General features: G+C 39.3%; 2 protein-coding genes across 4 annotated transcripts; one reads left to right on the top strand and one right to left on the bottom strand.

Annotated features, from left to right (window-relative positions):
• Positions 1-1,304: 1,304 nt before the first annotated feature.
• On the bottom strand, positions 1,305-10,645 carry LOC102686483 (melanoregulin-like). 3 transcript variants are annotated; one of them, XM_069196643.1, is made up of 5 exons: positions 10,550-10,645; positions 7,983-8,145; positions 4,396-4,486; positions 3,177-3,340; positions 1,305-2,437 (listed from the first exon to the last, which is right to left on the bottom strand). In XM_069196643.1, exons 1-5 carry the CDS (start codon positions 10,615-10,617, stop codon positions 2,360-2,362), a joined length of 564 nt encoding a protein of 187 aa, XP_069052744.1. In that variant the 5' UTR covers positions 10,618-10,645; the 3' UTR covers positions 1,305-2,359. The 3 variants fall into 3 exon arrangements, with proteins under 3 accessions (XP_069052744.1, XP_015214974.1, XP_006636897.3); XM_015359488.2 differs by lacking the exon at positions 10,550-10,645 and adding an exon at positions 10,246-10,527 and having other exon boundaries at positions 7,983-8,149; XM_006636834.3 differs by lacking the exon at positions 10,550-10,645 and adding an exon at positions 10,246-10,527 and having other exon boundaries at positions 1,306-2,437.
• Positions 9,860-20,696, top strand: cpo (carboxypeptidase O). The gene is made up of 10 exons (XM_015359487.2): positions 9,860-9,936; positions 12,765-13,343; positions 13,982-14,066; positions 14,894-14,995; positions 15,407-15,511; positions 16,168-16,284; positions 16,867-16,960; positions 17,093-17,295; positions 18,805-18,889; positions 19,530-20,696. Exons 2-10 carry the CDS (start codon positions 13,267-13,269, stop codon positions 19,793-19,795), a joined length of 1,134 nt encoding a protein of 377 aa, XP_015214973.2. The 5' UTR covers positions 9,860-9,936; positions 12,765-13,266; the 3' UTR covers positions 19,796-20,696.
• The last annotated feature ends 256 nt before the right edge of the window (positions 20,697-20,952 follow it).

Below are 20,952 nucleotides of genomic sequence, written 5' to 3'. Positions count from 1 at the left end.
AGTGACTATTCTGTATGATTTCTCCAGACATTTCTAGATTAGCTTCTGGGACTGAATTGCTGCCAGGAATCAAATAAGCAGAATGATCCAAAAGGTTTCCTCCGATTTATAATTTTTCCTCCATTAAATTGGGCCAATGCTGTCCAAGTTTTTTTTCCATTTGTTCTCCAAGTGATTTCTATGACCGTTTTCTTGAAAACAAAAAAGAATGGTAAAATGTCCACTGTCCGATGTCATTTATCTTGTGACACTGACATGACTATTTCCTCGTGTTTCTGTCATAACAGCTATATCAATAATTCCATGCACACATTTAATGAAGTTGATTTATTGCTGATAATAAAAACCTGTCCATATTTTTAACTAACTACATAATTTGCAGCTGTTGCACCAGATTTTGCTTTGAAATGCAAATAAATGTACAAGTATATAAAACCTGAATTTAACATGTTCAGATACTCCTTGTTAGTACAGTTCCTCTAACAGTAACAAGCAGAGATGACTGGATGTCATTCATTGTGTACTGGGAGACTGTGGGGAAAATCAGTTTGCTTTTATCCTGGAGTCCTTGCTGTCAGATTTTGTGTCGACTTCAATCAAATCCTCATGCTCAACTGTAAGTCTCTGCCTGGCTTGGCACCTCAGTACCTGTCTGAGCTACTATCATCCTACTCCTCATCTTGAAACCTTCGCTCTTCTAAATCTGGTCTCTTGTCTGTCCCCCAAGCCCGTCTACACTCTGTGGGTGACAGGGCCTTCTTCTGTGATGCCCCAAAGCTGTGGAACTCTATCCCCAGTTCTAAACGCCTTCAAATCCAGACTCAAAACCTTCTTCTTTAGAAGAGCCATTACTTAACTGGTTCTGTTATTGACCCCTGTGCTCCTACTGTATTCAGTACCCTTATCTACTGTCTTCTCTCATTGTGTATATCTTGTGTATATTTTATAGTTGTTGTCGTTCTGTTAAGGTTTGGTAGACCAGTCCAGAAGGTGGCTCTCAGTCACACATTGTGTGAAAACAAGAACTGGTCACATGTACTGTATAGCTGCCTTGCTCACTACCCTAAAGAACTATGTGAAACAGTGTATATAATATAATATAATATAATATAATATAATATAATATAATATTGGCATCCAATAATGACATTCTCCCTGTAAGCATGCAAGTGTTTTTCATTCTTAGTTTGCAAATGCTGTTTTCTTGTTGGACTTATTTACTTTAAACTGGAAGTATTTTGTATTTCAACAGCCAGTTATAGTATTACATTTGTGTCATTTGATGATGCATATTTGTTCTCAAAATCATTTATTGTTCAAAAATAATGTTGGATTACACACACTGAAGATGGCTATTCACTGATACTCGTATTTCTCTTAAAACTCCAGCGCACTCCATCACTTGATGGTACGCCACTAGACTAATTTGTGTAAGAAATGTTTACCAAAAAAAGCAACCAAAGATTACTTAAATTTAACTTCCAACAAAGTACACCGAAATACACAGACATGGACACAAAAAACGAAGTTTGTAATATAACTATGAAAACGTCACAATGATGAAATCGGAGAGAGAAACTGTTTCTCCTGTTTCTGGGTTTTGGAATCATCATTCAAGGGAAACATAAAGGCTTAGCACCGTCCTTGAGATTCAGTGACATCATTAGTGCGGAGAGTACCAATTAAAACGGCATTTAGTGGGAAACCACGCGATTGTAAGAGTGTGTGAACTACAAGACATGTGACCTATCTGGAGTTTGGATGTGTGCAAGTTTCATCGTCTTTGAACCTTTGGTTTTAACACAAAATAAAAAGACAAAACTAGTCAATACGAAGGTGGCGTTTACAGTATCTACTAATATTCACTTACTGACGAAGGGCACAACCAGGCTTGCTTCTTTTGGAGTCCTAGGATTTACATCTGGTGAGGTGAATGTAATAAACGGAAATCTTTTTATCTTGAGTAATTCTTGAGTTGCTGTTATTCATCCAAAACATCCGAGTCCCTGACAATGGGTGGTTAATTTGTGATACTATTAATGGGACAGAGGACATGTGCAGACTTAAAAATGCAATTTGACCCAAAAAAGGCCATGCATTTCATTTAAGATCTTTAAAAATGTTTCTTTTTATTTTAGAATGAGTTCAGTTTGGGGAAAAAAAAGATAACACATTGAAATTACCACATTCACATTTAAGCTTAGTAATACAGTAAGGTTAGTAATACAATGGCAAAAGGAGATTGGACTCAACTTACACTACAAAAAAACCATCTCCACCAATCCCACAGACTATAGTCACACCACTCAAACTTGTCTTTTTACAGAGGACCTGGGCTCCAGATTATTGGATGCCTCTCCTAATCGCAGTTCTTTGGATACTTTTTCATAGCTAGTTTGAGGAAGTCTTCAGCGCTGTCAAGGGACACAAGCCGATCCTGGAGCAAAAAAAAGAATACATCTGTGGCAGATTGCATCTTAGGAACCATATAGGTTAGAAATAAACAACTGCTGAAAGAATATACCTCCTTCATTTTCCTTTGTCTCGCAAGCTTTCAGATGAAAAAATGAAGAAAAAAACTTCAAGAAGCTGGGTGTAGCAGTCGAGTGCGATTAATTGAGAATTTGGGTCTGACTCTTCACAAAACAGGTTTGGCAGACTATCTAACCAGAAAGCACAGTTACTGTAACTTGCCAGTCTCCTTATCAGGATGGGAACAGCTCGTAGGCATCCTGATAAACTCCAGTTTAAATGTTAGTTCTGGGATTAGGAACTAATCTCTGATGTATAGTACAAAGTACAATATACAGGACATAAATGTACCTTGTACAAATTTGAAGAGTTTTATTGCTACGACAGATGAACTACAGTGTTGACAAAGCAGAAACAATTAACAGAACATTTACGGAAAAAATATACATTTATAGGCATCACATTAAACATTATTGAGAGACAGGCTCACTCTCTGCTCCTCACGCCATGACAGGAGATTACATACTGGGCTACCAGCCCTACTGTGTACCCCTTCCCCAGTATAATTGGAAGCTCTTTTAATTGTGGCATGTCACCGTTTATTAAAGCAGTTGTGAGCAAGTGACTTCAGACAGCATGTCTTTCTGTTATCATCATGATAAAGGATAATGAGCTGACAAAGGAAAGGAAGAAAACCATCTTACCATCACAATGAGATATCTTTCCTGTGCTTCACAACCTTTAGGAAAGAGACTTGTCTCCTCCAACAGTTTCGACAAGTATTCCCTGGCCTTCGTGAAGTTTCCAGAGTCGCTCAATGTACTTTGTTTATTAACCGAGAGTAAGGTGTCCACTTCTTTCTGAAAGCCTTGAAATGCACAGAAAGAGAAGTCAAGCTTTAAGTCATTCTCAGGAAATTGCCGTGTCATAGATGACAGTATAAAGCTGGCTGCCTTCATACTGACAGTAATAGGGGCCAGTTCACAGTGTGATATTGCATCTTCAGCTCTGGGTAAAAAAATCAAAGGTAACCGTTTTATTCTTCATTTGTTATACCCTGAGGCTTTACAGCCTAAAGGCATACAGAGGAGACAATACAAATACAAGCTCCAGAGGATATTTGTTCAAAAAACATCTGGCGGTAACACCATAATATTCAAAGCCGGTCTGCAAAGGTAGAGGAATGTTCCCTGTTTTGTTAGCAGAGAAGGTATTCACATGTACAGTATATACAGTAATAATGTACAAGATATTTGTGTTGTCGCCAGCATTTTGCAGTTTAATTTCCCAAGTTGAGTTTTACCTTGTTAAAGGGGATCTAGTTTTAACTAATTTTTAAACTAACTGGGGGAAAAAAGTGAGGGTGTGTTATTTCTGAAATCAGATGAATTAACACACAGACTGAGACCCTTCAATGAAATGTGAGACTTTTCAAAGTCATTTTCTGCTCCTGAACTAATTTAGGCTTTTCATAGTAAAGGGTGTGAATACTTTGACTTTGTATTTGTATTATTGAAGTTTTCATTTAACTTCTACTTGTAAGTGTTAACTTTGAACCCTGACGTTTTGTGATTCAAACGAATTCAAATTCAGCACAATATGACGTTATTGGAAGGGGGTGAATACTTTTCTAAGACTTTATATCCAACAATGCAAAACATTTTGGCACCTAGTTAATGCTTAAAGTACTGCATTCATGCGGCCCTTTTGGAATACAATTCTTTTAATCTTTTCTGCAGAGGTATTTATTGGCCTAGAACAGTAACTAATGTAGATATAAAATGTATTGCCATGGAAACTATTGGACAGTATCATGCAGTCTAACATTAAATAGAGCAAGTTCAAATACAGATAAATATAATTTATAACTTCACATCCCATAAAGCATGTGAAATATAAGGCAACATGCACAGCTATTTTTACCTAGCTTCAGTAATATTTTTTTCCATCTGGCCTTCACTTCTCTCCTTATATACCTAAAGGTGTGAATATCATAGTTCAGCTTTTCCCACACCTGTGAAAAACAGAAACACAAAAGGGCTTAAAAAACTTATAGGAGTTATAACACATGTTGGCATATGAATCCTTTTAGAAACTAAAGTGAGAAGGATTAGTAGAGATACTTCTGAGAAAAAAAGCGTCTATTTAAAAAAGAAGAGTTCTAGAGATAGGGGGAATCACATGTTCATATCCAGGTTGTGCCACACACCCTAGATTAGAAAATGAACCTCTTGTAGCAGCACAAAATGCGAGATTCTAAAATAAAGAATGCTTTGCATAATCTCGGTATAAATTCCTTGTAAAATAGCAAAGGAATCCTTTCTCTTTATATCCCAAGCATTTTACTTTCTTGATGGGGTTCAAAGGCTCACCAGCTTGGTGCTTTCCTACTAAAAACCTTAACCCACTCCTCAAAAAAACACATATGACACGCCTTCAGTCTCCAGGGTCTCCACAACCACATTCAAAACCACCCCACAGCTGTTTCAGACCGTAAAACAATTTTAGGATGAAAGGGAAAGCATGACACCCAACCTCTGGAGACTACATCATATAAAATGACGCCTCAATGCCTAACATATTTCATTGAAGGTACAGTGTTGCAATGATGTACCTGTAGCCATTGTGTGTACACCAGTTGTAGGCCATGGACGCAAGGGCATCTAGCTCCTGACTGGAAGGTCCTGGGTTCAATCCCAGGTAGGGGGAAGTGAAGTAGCTTGGTCTAGTTCCTTCCAGACAGCTCCCAGGTCCACTCAGCCTGCTTTCCAAATGAGTACCGGGGGTTAATCCTTCCGGGGGTAATAGGCTGACCAGAGTGTGATGCTGACCACATCACCTCCACCACCGGTGTCAGATGGTCAAGGAAAATGTTGGCCCTTGCCCCCCATTCCCCATGGGCCTTTATGGCCTGAAAAGGGACCTACCTACCTACCTACACCAGCTCAGCCCAGGGGCTTTAGGGTTTGTGCCCTTGGGGGCAGGAGACTCCCTATTGCTGGGCAAGCGTCCTCTCAGTCATTAGCTCTGCTAATTGAGCTGCAACAAAGGCTTCCCAGAATGCGCCCCCTGGTTTTGACCTTCAAGGTAGAGTGAGTCTGTGTGTCTCAGCGTAAACTCTCCCCCGACAGCGGCTACCGTGGTGCTTCAGTTCCTACGAGGCTCATCTGCTTCACATAATTATGGATCTCTTGCTTCCTCAGCTTTGGTGATGGTTAATTCACACCACGAGTTAACATTAGTGAAAAACTGAACCACTAAAAAGAAACTAGTAGAAGAAAAAAATCAATGTAAAACATTAAAAATAACCATTATCCAAGAGGCTTCACTGCTTAACAGATTTGCAATATCAAAGTATAATTTTACAATAGCGCCGTCTTTTGTTTCAGTTTTAGTGGGTGAACGTTTTAGGTTTTGAGCAGATATTAAAATGATATTGAAATGTCTGATAATGTCTTTTTTTATTTAGAGACATGATCTGGGAGTAGGTTTGCTGGTAGGTGGCCCATTAAGTGATAACATTAAAATTCTGCTTTGATTAAGTTAAAACCTGCACTGTTGTGTTATTCATGGATTTTGACCCTAAGAAAAAAAAACCCTACTTTAAAAATATGGAAATACATAGGCCCCATTCAAGAATTTATAATTTGATTAGTAATTCTAATGACTGCATATGCTTATCGAGCTTATAAATATTGCCCGTGGTGGAATTTCTGTCTGGGAAAAAAATCTGGTTAGGTATTTGCCCTAAAAAGACACTTTTGAACAAGTTCTTTTTTGTACTGTTAGCTTGATTGAATTAGTACATTACTGAGCATATGCCTTGCTTGAAAAACAAAAAAGTTTCTATGGTAATACCTTCTCCCAGTAAGGAAACTGCACACACAGAGAAGGCCTGTTGTTTCCAACAGAGGAATGAGAGGAATGGGCTTAATTTCGAAGGCCATTCTGGGAACTTTTCTTTCGCAATTTAAGTTCCTTATTGAGGTTCAAGCATTTCAGACAGTGCCTATATAAAAGAAAAATTTCAGAGACATTTTTTTATGAGCAGCTTTTAAAGAAATGGGTGAGCTCTGTTTTCTTTAAGACTATTTACCGGTAATTAGGAACACTAAACAAACGACAATAACTACAAAACCCTACATTAAAAGGAACAGTCTTAACACATACAGTGGACTATTCTATATTCCACTTTATTCTTGTCATGCCCTGCTGCCTAGCGTGGCGTACGCAGTGGTCTGTGAGGGGTAAGATGAACCCATGTGCTGGGAAAGGGGTATAAAACAGGGGCTAAACTGGGATGAGAGAACAGGCAGTAGGGTTCAGACCTGGGGAATGCAGAACAAAAGCACCAATGGAAATCCAAAAGACAAAGGTTAGGTCCAGGATCCAAAGCGAGCACCAGGCAGGAAACTATAGAACGAGAGAACGTATGAATTGAGAGTCTCCAAGTAAAGACTCAGAGAACAGGCTCTTACACAGAGCTTGACTGTATGTACCCCCGGGTATTGTCCGAGCAGACCTTAAATATCCCCTGTGTCACCTGTGGCAAGCGTGGTGTGATGGTTCACGTGTGATACAGGTTTCCTCTGAGAATGCGTTTCCATGGGAACCGGCGCTGAGCGACAGGTAGGGGGAGGCGTGGCCAGCTGCCATGGTAACCGCTAGTGCACTCCGCTGTGTTCCAGAAACAGTCAACAATTCTTTAACACTGTTTTAAAAGTACCTGGGGTGATGATTGTAATTAGCTGCAAATTAGCAGGTACAGGAATTAGCAGGTACAGTGCGGCTCAGGGCTGTATGCCCAAACAAAATGCCCATCAATCAAATCCAGTTGGGGCATGAGCTGTACACACCACATGTATATGAAATCACACCACAATTGATCAAATAGGCAAATTATCCCAATTAAACGCGTTTTGTTTTTAATACTTTCAATATGACACATGTGCCATGACCCTAGGATACCAAGAAAACAGGAAGAGACAGCAGCAAATCTCAAAGTTTGTTGAGATGGGCCGAAGTTCGGCGTATGTCGTCTTCGTCGTGAAACGCCAGAATCGTGGCGGGCTGGTTCGTCTGTCGATTCTGAGCCGGGGTTCATTCACAGCCACTCCCAGGCTCAGAGCACGCACAATGCCATCACCTAGACAGGAGCAAACCTCACTTTTTCCAAAATACCCGGCCTTTCGCAGCAGAAGAGTTCGGTACGGTCTAGATTTCCAAGGAGAGGGCGACAACATTTTTTGTAACACAGCCTCCTACACACGGCAGTGACACAGCCTGCCTAGACAGACATTACTGAGAAAGCCCCAAACTTTAGGTTTAGATTTTGCACTAGTTCCTTGTAAGATGGGTTTGAAGATGATGTCTTGTGGTCAACTTGTGTGGGGTACATTCTGGCTATCCAAATGATAGAAATCAGTGTCCGGGTTCTGTTACTCAAGCACACTTGTTACACTGTGGAAGAAATAGCCACAAGATGCTGGAAACACCATGATGAGGCTCACCTCGGTGTTCTTGTCCACCTCATTCCTCATTATGAGGAGGTTGTACAGCTCTCGGTCGTCATCCGATTCGGTGTGGGAGGAGTCCTGAGGAGAACTCCACAGATTCCAGTCCTCGGCCCTCTGGGTCTTCCGGTCCGAACCATAATCGCTACCACTGGACATGCTGCCTCGACACACGCAAAAAGAGACTGAAATAGTTCACCGACGCTATGGAATTGTCTCAAGCCCGTAGAATTGCCTCGCTATCCTGGAGAGCAGGAGAATGGCATGAATCTAGAGGAAGCTTTTTGGCACGTCTAGCGCAATTTGGTAGTTACGTGAATCCAGAACTAAGCCATTTCTTGAATAATGAGCGCAGAGTTAGTACCACACAGCCACCTGACAATGAAGCCTGTACCAGATACCTGCATCTCTTGTGTAAAGAATGATTTTCTATTCTCTTCCCTAAACGGATTCCTTTTTGCTTTAAGTTTCCAGTTTTGACCTTTTGACTACAGAGCCTGAAAGAATCCCCTGGACTGACCCTTAGGATTTTTGTCTTCGACAGAGCACTATACTCCGACCTCAGCCCAGTATAGGAACAATATATGTGGATTAAGTCTCCCCTTGGTTTCTTCTATTCTAGACTGAAGCGATTTACGGTCTCCAACCTATGACACCCAGTAGAATTGATTAAGGCAGTTTTATTTTCTTGTTGTCAAGACAGATCATTCCACCAAGCTAGCACATGGTTTTGCAGTTTAATCATTATAGGCGTTGTGGGTGAAACACACCTGTGTGCTAAAATCAGATCATATACTGTGGATAACAATGCCTCATCACAGTCAGAAGTTAAGTGTACATTTGTCTCATTCCATTCTGATTCATTAATATTGTGCCTTAACTGATTTTGAACGTCTTTGCATTTCTTAAGGAAAATACTAAAAAATTATTTTAATCTTTCAATGGTATAAACATTACTAATGCCATACAATGTGACATACTAGGAGAGCTGGGCACACTAAGAACAAGCAGAGTTAAAATGTTTAATGGGTGGAGACTTTTAGAAAACTGCATTTCATTAAGTTTGACACTTAAACTCTTGAAAATCCTTTTGAACTATAAAATGTGCCCTTCATTCCTGTGACAGGAAAAAAAAAACAATCAGGCCCTAGTACCTGATTTAAGATAATTTGATTACAGCCCTGTCCAAGTTTCGTCACAGAACCAGTATTGTTTTTAGTTTCTTTTAGAGAGTCCACTCACCTTTGAACTACAAAGCATCAGTATAAAGTCTAGCTAATTGCATTTTTAAAAGATGCTGGTAGGCCAGGAGTCACAAGTTCTTTAAGGAATCCCAAGAGACGTGTTAAAGTACAGCATCTAGCGATTATCTAGTAATACCCCTACTTTCTCGGCATGCATTCTGTAAGCCTGAAAACTACCTCCACCGTTTTAACAGTACCGAAAAAAAGTTATGTTATACATTACTAATGTATACTTATGCATTACCCTGTTTGCGTGTGTTTTTACAAAAAGGGCGTGTTCTGGAACCACTTTCTAAAATGATGTTAATGTTCTAGTGAATGCTCGGTTTTCAGATTGAAACCTGGCTATGGGACCAATAGGAGCTGTAAACACACTGATGTTAGATCTGCCTCGCGTTGTGAATTCTGTCAGAATTTGACTTCGGCAGCAGAGGTATTTTAAAAGCCGAACCCGGTGCTCCATAAAGATTTCAGAGGATTAGCATTGCTTTTCTTTACCCAACCAGAATAAAACGATTATGTCATTAAGCCTGGCACTCCAGTAACACTTGTTTCTGTCTCATGATGCCTGAACTTCACATGTTTCGATAGAGGTGACATGCACACCTATTTGCTAATTATCTATAGTAATAATAAAATAATAGCAAACTCCAGAGGGAAATAACTACTGAGAATACTTTCGACGCTATTACGATTTTATTATTACGGTAAGAGAAACATTAAAAAAAATGTTCTATAGTTTTTTTTAATCAATAAAGCCTGAATCTACCTGAATCAATAAAGCCATAGATCTTGTTTTTAAATAGCGGAAACATTTTAAACGCATTTAAGGCTTGGGAAAAGAAAATCAGATTTTTCTAAAAAATATTACTGTATAATTTTAAAACTAAGCAGTGATTGAGTAAACCGCTTTCGAAATGGATGCGCACATACGAAACCCAATTAAACGCTTTTCTGTAGATCTTTCACCATTCGAAGCTAATTGCAGTCCAGGCGTAAACTCCTGAGACACTCACCTGAGAGCTTCATTTCCTGACGTCTTTTCAGAAGTATCACACCAACAGCAACAGAACATTTTTGTCAGACCCATCTGGTTCCTAACTTTGTAAAGTTTACTGGTTGGCTAAGAGCTTCAGACCCGTTAGAAACACGCCTGATTGAACGAGTGGCTTTTCTCTGTCATCACAATTATGTTGAAATAAAGAAATAAAGCGATCGCCTTTCGGAAGGCCCTTTCTACCACGAATGAACTACAGATGCACTATCCCCGCGCTTATGGAGAAGTTCACATTGTTAAGAAAAAGTATGCTTCCTATTTACCAATTAGAGGCGGCGTCAGTGCTGGGATGCAGCAGGGCTCCTTGGCCTTTGATCCTGATTGACTTCATCAATAGCACCTAGAGGGTCTGAGATTCGGAATCAGAAACGTCATCGGTATTTACACAGTGTGCTTTTTGTGCTGCGATAAGCAACAAACCTTAGACAATCAATACAAACTTAATATAGGTAAAGTTTATTTAGGTTTCATGTATATAATACAGTATATGGCTTTTAACAAACTCGGCAAGCTTGAAAAGTATGTTCAAACTTGTAAAATGTGCTAGAAGATTTAACTGCTGTATATTTCATTTACAAAACGTCCATAAATTTTGAGCCAGTGTCTGTCCTGCTGTGTTGTCCAGGTTTCCTAATTCAGTTAATTTTAGGCCACTTTTATTAAAGAGACTGTTTTCTTTGAATCCTCTCCATGTTAGATCTATTAAAAGCATAGCATTGGTGCCAGTAGTGGGATATTTATCCAAATGGAAGGCACTGAATGGTGAGCTAACACAGCCAGAAAAGAGATGCTTATATGCCTTTGAAAGTGGGCAGGTACTACCGACTGTTATGGAGGGCCTGAGCATCCCATTTATGTCATAAAAATTTGTTTATCAGATAGGCCTGTTCATTACTCAAAGAATCTGTAGTACACTAGATAAGACCTTTTAGAGGAACACCATAGAGGAAGTGGAAGTAGGAGCTGCAGGAGACACCGGTGAAGAGGGACACATTTGTGTTAAAATTGGGGCTGTGGAAGACATCAGACTGTTCTAAGTTATGGGACAGAGGTATCTGAATGTTCAGGCTGGGGGAAAGACAGTGAGACATGCATTCTGGCCACCCAATGGACTGGACTCATGCCTCCTTGACCTGGATTCCTCAGGTATCTGGAGGAGAGGGGGCAGTGGAACTTGATCTGGAGCTGGGCATCGTCTGAGTTGCATGCTGCATCACTGTCATGGATTGGGCAGCCAGTTGACCTTGGACACCTAGAGGTTTTTTTCTCGTAACTGAGGAGTTTTTGGTTACTCTCCTCCGTTGTCTCCTGGCCTTTTCTCTTTCTGTATTGTAACGTCATGTACTGTCACACAGCTTTGATAAGTGCCCTGGGCCAACCGTGTTTGCGAAAGGCGCTGTATAAAAATAAATTGAATCGAATTGAATTGAAATTGAAGTTCCTACCCGGACACTTTGCAGAACTCCAGCCTAATCCTCCCCAAACACTTAGGAGATTGTAAATTTAATTTACAGACATCATGAGATTTGTGATTATTAGCAAACTAGTGTGTTCATCTTATTTCGTTTTTTTACATTTATATTTACTCCAGTTTTACATGTTGTGAAAAAAAATCTAAAATGAGGCTTACGTGAATAGATAAATAATTAAATACATAAGTGTTTTTAGTTATATAAATAAGTTTATATACACTCACTGATTGATCCAATGGGTTAATTCTTCCTCACACTGATTTTTGGTTTTCCTTTTTTATAAATGTGGAATGAGAAATTGTCACATTTGTGAATCTTCAAATAAACAATGACTTGCACTTTCTAAATTCATCTAACAATACAGAAGGAGAAGGAAATTAATAACTTTATTTTGGTGTAGAATGGAGGCAGTGAACTGTAGTGGGTAAGTCTTTCAAATTAATAATTGATAATAACAGTGGCTTCTCCCATAAAGATAAGCTGATTTCATCATGGAAGAATGTTTCTATTTTTGATGCATGTTATGTCAGCAAGGGTTATGTTTGCTTTAGGTTTAGATAAGTCACATATTATATTTTACTACTTAATCATCTGACATCTTAAAGGAAACAAAAAATTAGCATCTGTCTGGATGTCTGGAACTCCTGACCAGTTTGTGTGGTAGGAGGTTTAAGACATTAGAAATGTTTAACCCATACAGCATCTCCTTTTGCTACCTGTACACTATACTTCAGAGTGAAAGGCTGGCTCTAATTATTTTTAGGTATCCCTTGATCCTCTGAATGTTTGCTCTGGTGTGCAATTCATCGATTTTCCTAAACGGCTTTATCCGATACAGAATTGAGCGGAACCCAGAGCCCATCTTGGCAAGTAACAGGTGCAAGGCAGGATACACCCTGGATGGGACACCAGTCCGTCTCAGGGAGCACACAGACACATACACTCACACCAGAACCATTCCCTTCCCAGGGGCTAATTAATGTATCGGTATGTCTTTGGACTGCAGGAGGAAACTGGAGCATCAGGAGAAAACCCATGCGAACACAGGGAGAACTTACAAACTCCATGCAGATAGCGCCCCAGGAACTGAACTCAGGGCCTCAGTGCTGAAGACTGCAAAGCTAACCAACATGTTAAAAATTAACTAAGTAGATGTGATGCAGAATATGTCAATGTAAGGTGAAATTAATGTACAACGATCTTTTCATGTCAAGGTTTTATTAGTCTTGTGCTCAGAAGCCTAATTGACCAAGCCTGCAAACACTGGCACAACTGGTAGTTATTATGTACAGTAGTTATAAATACCCCTTCATTTCACGTGGAACAGCTGAGTGACTTGCAGCTGCCTTTATTGCTACAGCCCAAGATAACCAGGTACAGAGAGAACATTTATTGCCCCCTCATTAGACCACTATTCTTATAAATTCCATGCCCAGAACAGACCTATACCATTTCGCCAAGAAGACCCCTCACCATATCTGAACTCAAGTCAGCTCCTGTACTGAAACATGAAGCTTGCCTGGCAAAGTACTGGATGGATTTTTTTCTTTGTCTTTCTTCAGGGCAGCAGAGGAATGGAGGAAAGGTAAATGGTTGTCTCCCACACTGTCATCTTCAGTAGGAATGAATTACTGAACCATTTAATATTCAGTGATGATGGGACTTCATGCTGCATAGTGAAGTGGACCAGTGCCTTATTTCTTCATGACGAATGCAAGAAGGACCATCAGATCCATTAATTCATTTCTACTTACAACTATCAGGGCTGCTTTGTGTAAGAGAGAGTGGAACATATCAGTTGTCTTTCAAAGGTGTAGCCTTTTTAAGTTGTTTTTCCATTGGCGGTCATCGGTATGCGGTTATTGGCAATTTCATTTCATGTGGGTTGTTACAATGTTCAGATCTGTGTGCACAGAAATGACAAACTGTACATGTTTTATATGATAAAACCAATGAACCCTTTTTCCATTAGATAACCCTGATCCAGTGCTTTCCCAGTAGAAATTACTATTTTGTTCGCAGTATAAACTCCATGCGTTAAGCAAGCTTCCTCAGACTTCAATTAATCAAGTTTCAACTGTCATAAGTTGACAAATTGTTACACAATTAAAAATAAGAAAATAAGAATTCAATATTAAAAGAGAAGCAGGTGATTATTTGTTAATATGCCTTAGAACAGGCAGGACAATGTAATTTGCATTATTTTCTGCTTGATTGCTATAGGGGTGTGAAGACTGCAATGTTTGAAGCTGAACAACAGTGGACCTTGAAGAATTACAATTACACTAAATACCATACAATGGAGGATGTGAGTGATAGCAGGTTTTCAGTTTTTGAAAAGCCATTATTCTTATATCCTGGGATGCTTCTCATCTTCCGTCTTGTGAGAAATCAAGTAGTTGGTTTCCAAAACGAATCAGTTTTCCTGTAGATACAATCCCCTAATTTTTCTGCTTTCTTTTAAAGTGCAGTGCTGAAGACTGTGTCACAGTTTTGAACCCATTCTCTTCTCTAAATTACTGTTTTTACTGTAAATTACTCTAAATTAGCTCTCTTTTCCTGTCTTGTTCAGTGTTCAGTGCTTTAAAAAATAAAAATGTGTAAATTAAATGAATTTAAAACTCATATGCAAGTGAACATAAAAATCATCTGAAAACATAAAACATAAAATGAAACAGGTGCAGTAATTCTTATTTTATGTTTTCAGATGATGAGATTAAGTTTGGAGGCATCTAATGTAGGAGATGAAATTCAAGATTTCTATGAGCCAGACAAAGTTCATTTCCTGATTATTTCCTATTGAAAATTATTCAGGTGGTCTCAGATATGTGATGAAGTACCATAGTGAAATGTAGTCAAAATGTGAGGCCAGCGTGTACAAGCTTCTTCTTTTGCTTATTATATATTATTTCACTGTTCCAGAAACGATACATGTTTGCTTGAATATTGTTGTGTGATAGTAAGTAATTAAAGTCATACGAAACAAGCATACAACAAATAATCGATATCCTTCAAGGTAACTTTGACCAAGTATGTGATGTGGAATGTACAGCCGTTGTGAATGTACAGCAGATGTGTTAAGTGCTGCTGAAAGGAGAGGAAGAAATCACATTGAAATTGGCATTTTCTTTCCAGATATACAAATGGATTAATATGAATGTCGCCGAATACCCAGACCTCGCATCTTCTCAGTTCCTGGGGATGACTTCTGAGAATCGACCCATTTATCTCCTGAAGGTAGTAAAGACCATTGATTTTTTACATGAGAATATAAAAACATAAAGATGTTTTTTAGTTCGATCATCAGCTTGAATGATGTGGCTGGGTAGCTTGACTCTCATTTCCCAAGTGAGAATTTTTTAGCGAAATGCCTTCATTTGGTGAGCGAAGATCACTAAAGTCCAGCATGATCTGCTCAAGAGTGTATGGCTATAACTGTTGTCTACAGTTACTGTAGAAGTTGTCTCCATTATTATTTTCAAAACATTGATAGAGCACGATAGTTATCTAGTCAGGGGTTTAAGAGATTTCTAAAAAGTAGGGGAAAGAATGCCCTCCATACTTCACTGTGGTTATATTATCTCAGACATGGATTGTACAAAACAACAAAGCATGAATAATGCTGACCCACCTCTTTTCATTATGTAGATTGGTATCAGAACGGATACACCTAAGAAGGCCGTCTGGATGGACTGTGGCATCCATGCCAGGGAATGGATTGCTCCTGCCTTCTGCCAGTGGTTTGTGAAAGAGGTAGGTGCCTCCAGACACACAGCAGACCTGTGAAGAAGCCCAAGGAAATGGAGCAGGAAGTACCAATCCACCATTTTGTACCCAGAAGAGCTCTCCAGAAGAGAATTAAAATGGTATCTCCTGTACAACTTGAAGTAGCTCTTTTTTTCAGCTTATTATTCAGGACACTTATATTGGAGATTGCCACAGCAGGCAAAAACTACACTTACTGGCCTAGATATTCGTACCACTTAGTCAAACGACTTGACTTTCATCATCTTTAGCCCCACACGCCATTCACAGCCTCAGTTGAAGGTGAACCTGCTAGAAAAACAGGATGGGACTGGAACCTTTGACATTTTTCATACATTCTGGTTAACATTCCACATCTTTCTCACACTGTTCTTTGCTGTTCTCTGAAGCTCGACATGCTGTTTTGTAGGAATACCTAATATCATGGCCAATGTGCTGGTCCCTGGAATATCTGGGGCTAAATTTCCCCATGCTGGGATCCTAGGACTGCTAATTTGTCTTATGCTGAGGTCCTAGGACCCTTTGAGATCTCATTTACGTACATGATATTGTGGCGAAAACCAGAATTGCCTTTAAAAGTAATCTAATTAGATGATCCTAACTGTCAAGTTAGATGATGTCATTCTCTGTTTTATTTGTAACAGATTCTACAGAAACACAAGGAAGATGAAAAGTTAAACACTATGCTCCAGAACCTGGATTTCTATGTCACTCCTGTGCTCAACATTGATGGTTACATTTATTCTTGGCTGAATAGTAGTGTAAGTACCACACTCTTTCTAAATACACTATGAATTTTCTTTCATATGGTAATGGAAACTTAAGGATCTACTAAACAGTGTCAAGTGAAGCTGGTCTCCACTTATACTGTACGTTTGGGTGGACTGGAGCCACTGGGGTAAAGTATCTCACTTACTGTACAACAAAGACTCTACAGCTGGGGCTCGAACCCACAACCTACTGGTCACAGGTCCAGAGGCTCACCTACTCTGCTATGCCTCCACCAGCATAAAAAAAAGTATGATACTTTAATTCTTGCTTTCCTCTTTAGTATTATTGTTAGCGTGGAATGCGTGATGCATTTCCTGACAAACAGTGTAGAAAATATGTGTTCATCATGTGATAATCTCCTCCTGTAAAATCAGACTCAATGTTTATTTGCCTTCCTAACATCCTTTAACACCTTGATTTGTGATCCGTGTCCAAAACCAAAAATAATACCTAATGTGATTCAAGTAACTCAAGTAGCTCCATCCCCACAAATCTTCGCCGCTTCAGTTTTACAGCTACAGTGTCTGGATGAGCTGAAAGTGTTAAAAAAAAAGTTCATTCTTTCTCTTTAGACTCGCCTGTGGAGAAAATCTAGGTCAGCTCCCCCAGCTAACTGTACTTGCTTTGGGGTAGATTTAAACCGGAACTTCGATGCGACCTGGGGCAGTAAGTGGTCTCTTCTCTTATGTTAGCAGAGTATTCATTACTTCAGTAAATTACCGTGAAACTCAGTCCTCCGTCATCGTGGCAAACTGATTGTGCCATCTCTGAGTGCTTTATAATTTGTGCTCTCCCCAGCTCTTGGCATCTCTTCGGACTGCTGTTCTGACATGTACTGCGGGACGGGACCAAATTCCGAACCAGAGGCTAAGGCAGTGACGGAGTTTTTAAGCAGGCGGAAAGACCAGTTCCTGTGTTTTCTCACCATTCACTCCCGTGGGCAGTTGCTACTGTATCCTTATGGGAATCCGGAGAAGAAGGCTCCCAATTATAAAGAATTGGTAAGAATGTAGAAAATACACAATTTATATATTCATCTTAACATATACAATATATTGTACACATGAGTACATAGGCCTGAGAGCAAACAGAAAAACTCACCTATTGAGATACAAAGACTCATTAACTGTTCCTGTGGAGCTGTAGAACACAGAACCCTACTTCCAGTCTTGATGAAGAAATAATAATTTTATTTAATGAGTGCTTTTCCACAACGTCAAAGTGCCAAGCAATAGGAGAGAACAGAAACAAGTTAGGGGAGTAATGTTTGGGGGGAAAAGATTGGTTGTAAAAATGTCAGGTGAGTATCCCTAAGGTATTTGAGAAGATATGTTGCTGCACATGAGAAGTGATTGGTCACTAGTGTGGAGCCAGATCGATGATGTAGTAAAAGAGGTCAGAGTCATCTGATCTCAGGCTATCCTACAAATAATCCAGATCAGTGGCTCATTTGTGAGCTGGAGAGCTTTAAAACGGGAGCCAGTGTAATTTACAGAGCACAAGAGGTCCCCGCTGAATGCTTTTTATTTAGTACACAAGACGCAGAATGATGGCCGTTAGCACCTGGGGAAATAAGATGATTAGTAAGAAAGAACATTTGAAATCGTTTTCTCCTCCGTCATTCGTTTAAATGAATTTAAACCCAGTGATGATGAATCTCACTCCCCTCTCATTATGCACTTAGACAAATGTCACCGTTAACTTTACAAGCCTAGCAGGACTTCCTGGTATGCTTTTCCATGGCTAAACGTTTTGGAGTATGTTCATCCATGTTTGCTTTTGGAACACTAGCTCCTAGAACATGACCTCTCATGACCTCAGGTTTGATGAAGACGCAGTTTTTATGCTTTGTTTCAACAAGCAAAATAGGACACGCAGTCTGGGGTTCCACCTCTAACCAGTGTGATGAGTATTCCTTAATGTCGGCAGCTCTAATGTCGGCCTGGCTTGTCTGGGACCTTGTCTGCGAGTGAGCGGTGAAGAGCACAAGCATCTAGCTTCACCTTTTTTCACTCCTGGGCTTCTGGGTGGCCACTTCACACACAGGCCAGTCTTGCTGAGGAAAGTCAATTGGCCAAAATCACGTGACTCAGTCTCAGAAAAGGATGTTTTTTTTATGTGGCGGAAAATCTTACAATCAGTAAAACAAGCTGTCTCTGAAAAAAGAAGATTTCATGAACAAAGAAGAATAGCTTGAATTATGTGTGCCAGTATACATGGTAACTTAAAATGAACATATAATCTTCTGTGAGCATGGCCAAGAACAAAAAGGAGCAAGCACAATAGTATTTGTTAGTGTAGACTTGACATTCTTAGTTCTGATATTAAATGTGAATGCTGACAATAACCCCATAAAAGCAGATGTGTTGCAGGAAAGCTGTATGATTTCACTTTTTTATGTGATAATGCTCATTTTAAATGAGAGGGCTTTGTAATGGTGTCTTTACACTTGAGACTGCCTTGTGTCAGCATTTCAGTAGAGGCGTTCTTAGAATCTTCTTTCTATCCAGAAAGAACTGGGCGAATCTGCTTCAAAAGCGATTAAGGATGTACATGGAATGGTATACAGAGTGGGCTCTCCTCCAGAACTTTTGTGTAAGTACTCCAAATTCTGAAAAGTTTTTTTTGCATGAAATATTTTTCTTCACACAAAAATGCGAGAGAGCAAAACTACTTGTATTAAAAAAACAGAAGACTGAAATTCACAGTAGCACACATCCCATTACATCTCAGTTGAACACTATGAAATCCTCTGATTAAAGTTTTATAATCTGGGCAGAGGTGTGCTGTAATCTAAAGAAAACAAAATGCAGTAATTCATGCTTAAACCTCATTTCCTTCTATGGCTGATTTTATTCCTCTCTCTGGCTCCTAGGCAGGTGTCTCCTTTGTGAACAATCGCTTATTAGATCAACTGTTCTTTGCAAAATTAATTTAGGTTAAACGAGCTCACAACTATGTGCAGATCAAAACTATGTCCCCTTTTCCTAGATGGTGTGTAACACACTTGTTGGTAGAACATACACAAACTAGTGAATAACGGGCAAAATTCTTAAAAATAACTAATGAGAAGATTGCAGTGTTTAGCCAAACATATTGTTTGTTATGCAGACAAAGATTGCTAAATCGACAGATGTGTCTTACAAATTTTGAGGGAACAAATCTGGCATCTTTGAAGTTATTGGTTAGGTTAAGAATACAACCTTCATACATTCCTTTCAACCTTGGATTCCAGACAACAATTCTGGATCATCCCGAGACTGGGCGAAGGACATTGGAATTGAGTTTGTCTACACGTTTGAGCTGAGAGACAATGGGACCTACGGATTTCTACTGCCTGAAGAACAGATCCAGCCCACTTGTGAAGAAGTCTTTGCTGGTGCAAGGACTATCATCAGTCACGCCCACGACAAGCACTTTCCCAGCAGCGCAGTTCCTTCTGCTCCTGCTCTCTGGATAGCAGTGCTAGCAGCCTGGATTTCATTCCAGACATTTACATAACACAGGTATCCGCTGTGAGGCTGTATGGCATCAAGAGTATCACCACTCATTATGTCCATCTAAAAATATCTTCCACTCATTTTTAAGGTGTTCTTTGTCTCCACAACTGTCTTTTTTATATATAAAATCTGTGACGCAACGTGCAGGATTTGCAGTATGTCTTTGCTTTCCCATAAAAAAAATCCTGTGGTCCTGCGGTTCTCTTTTGTGTGCGAGGTTTCTCTGTTAACATGAGATGAGTTCAAAGCACTGTGAGGGTTTGATCGGTAGACATAAAAACAAGCACTTGTGGACAGAATTTTAAAAGGGGCATTTCAAGAGCCCAGGGTAGGGTGTTGTACTGTGTAACAATGAAGGAGATGTGTGCATTGCAATCTTCGAAGTTGCCTCTTAGATGGGAAAAAAATGAAGAGCAGATTTAGCTGTTAACATCTTGTAAGCTGTTGCCAACACTACGGTTCAATGGAGTCTGAAATGGCATTCATGTATTTTAACACTGCAAGAAAATACAAACAAGTCTGAGCCCAGACTTTGCACATTTTCATCTTCAATGTTGGGGGTATGTTGTCCCTATTATTTGTGCAATTTTTTCTAGTAATTAATGTGCAATTGTAAATTTTGCACATTTGTGCTACTAATCAACTGCTACCACTCAGCTATTCACAAACTTTTTTCACACATACTTATAATATATTTCACATATATCTTAAAATTATACAGTATATTTCATATATAATGAACAACCTAAAAGATGTTTAATACCTATTTATACCTGTAATATTTCTGCCAGCTGTGGGGTACATCATTACAAACCATGTCTGCTCTCAGTTAACAAGAATATTGGGTCCAAAAAAAGCAAAGAAACTAGTATTAATTAATGTTATTTTATTGTGTCTTTATACAAATCAATTAATATTTACAGTATACACATTTCAGCTAGGAATTTAACTGGAGCATCATGATTGAGAAGTCTTGCTTAATGGGCGCAACAGCTGTGCTCTTTCACTTCTTTTATTAATTTTTATAGATTTAATTTCTGAACATGAAATATACACCAATAGCTATTTTATGTTACTGTATACTGCTTTAGATCTTACTACTTCATGTTGTTTTTTCAACAGGATGTACAAAATCAAGAAAAAACGTATCTTACTTGA

The sequence above is a fragment of the Lepisosteus oculatus genome, chromosome 12, assembly GCF_040954835.1.
Source record: "Lepisosteus oculatus isolate fLepOcu1 chromosome 12, fLepOcu1.hap2, whole genome shotgun sequence".
NCBI classification, from domain to species: domain Eukaryota; kingdom Metazoa; phylum Chordata; class Actinopteri; order Semionotiformes; family Lepisosteidae; genus Lepisosteus; species Lepisosteus oculatus.
The sequence above is the reverse complement of the archived record's forward strand: the minus strand, read 5'-3'. Positions and strand labels throughout refer to the sequence as shown.

Excerpts from the sequence above, each read along its gene's own strand:
- LOC102686483 (XM_006636834.3), bottom strand. The coding sequence starts at position 10,319 with ATGGGTCTGACAAAAATGTTCTGTTGCTGTTGGTGTGATACTTCTGAA. Across the intron at positions 3,341-4,395 it reads AAAAATATTACTGAAGCTAG|GCTTTCAGAAAGAAGTGGAC; the intron begins GTAAAAATAGCT and ends GTGCATTTCAAG. Across the intron at positions 2,438-3,176 it reads AAAGATATCTCATTGTGATG|GATCGGCTTGTGTCCCTTGA; the intron begins GTAAGATGGTTT and ends TTTTTGCTCCAG.
- cpo (XM_015359487.2), top strand. The coding sequence starts at position 13,267 with ATGAAGCTTGCCTGGCAAAGTACTGGATGGATTTTTTTCTTTGTCTTT. Across the intron at positions 16,285-16,866 it reads ATTCTTGGCTGAATAGTAGT|ACTCGCCTGTGGAGAAAATC; the intron begins GTAAGTACCACA and ends CTTTCTCTTTAG. Across the intron at positions 18,890-19,529 it reads CTCTCCTCCAGAACTTTTGT|ACAACAATTCTGGATCATCC; the intron begins GTAAGTACTCCA and ends CTTGGATTCCAG.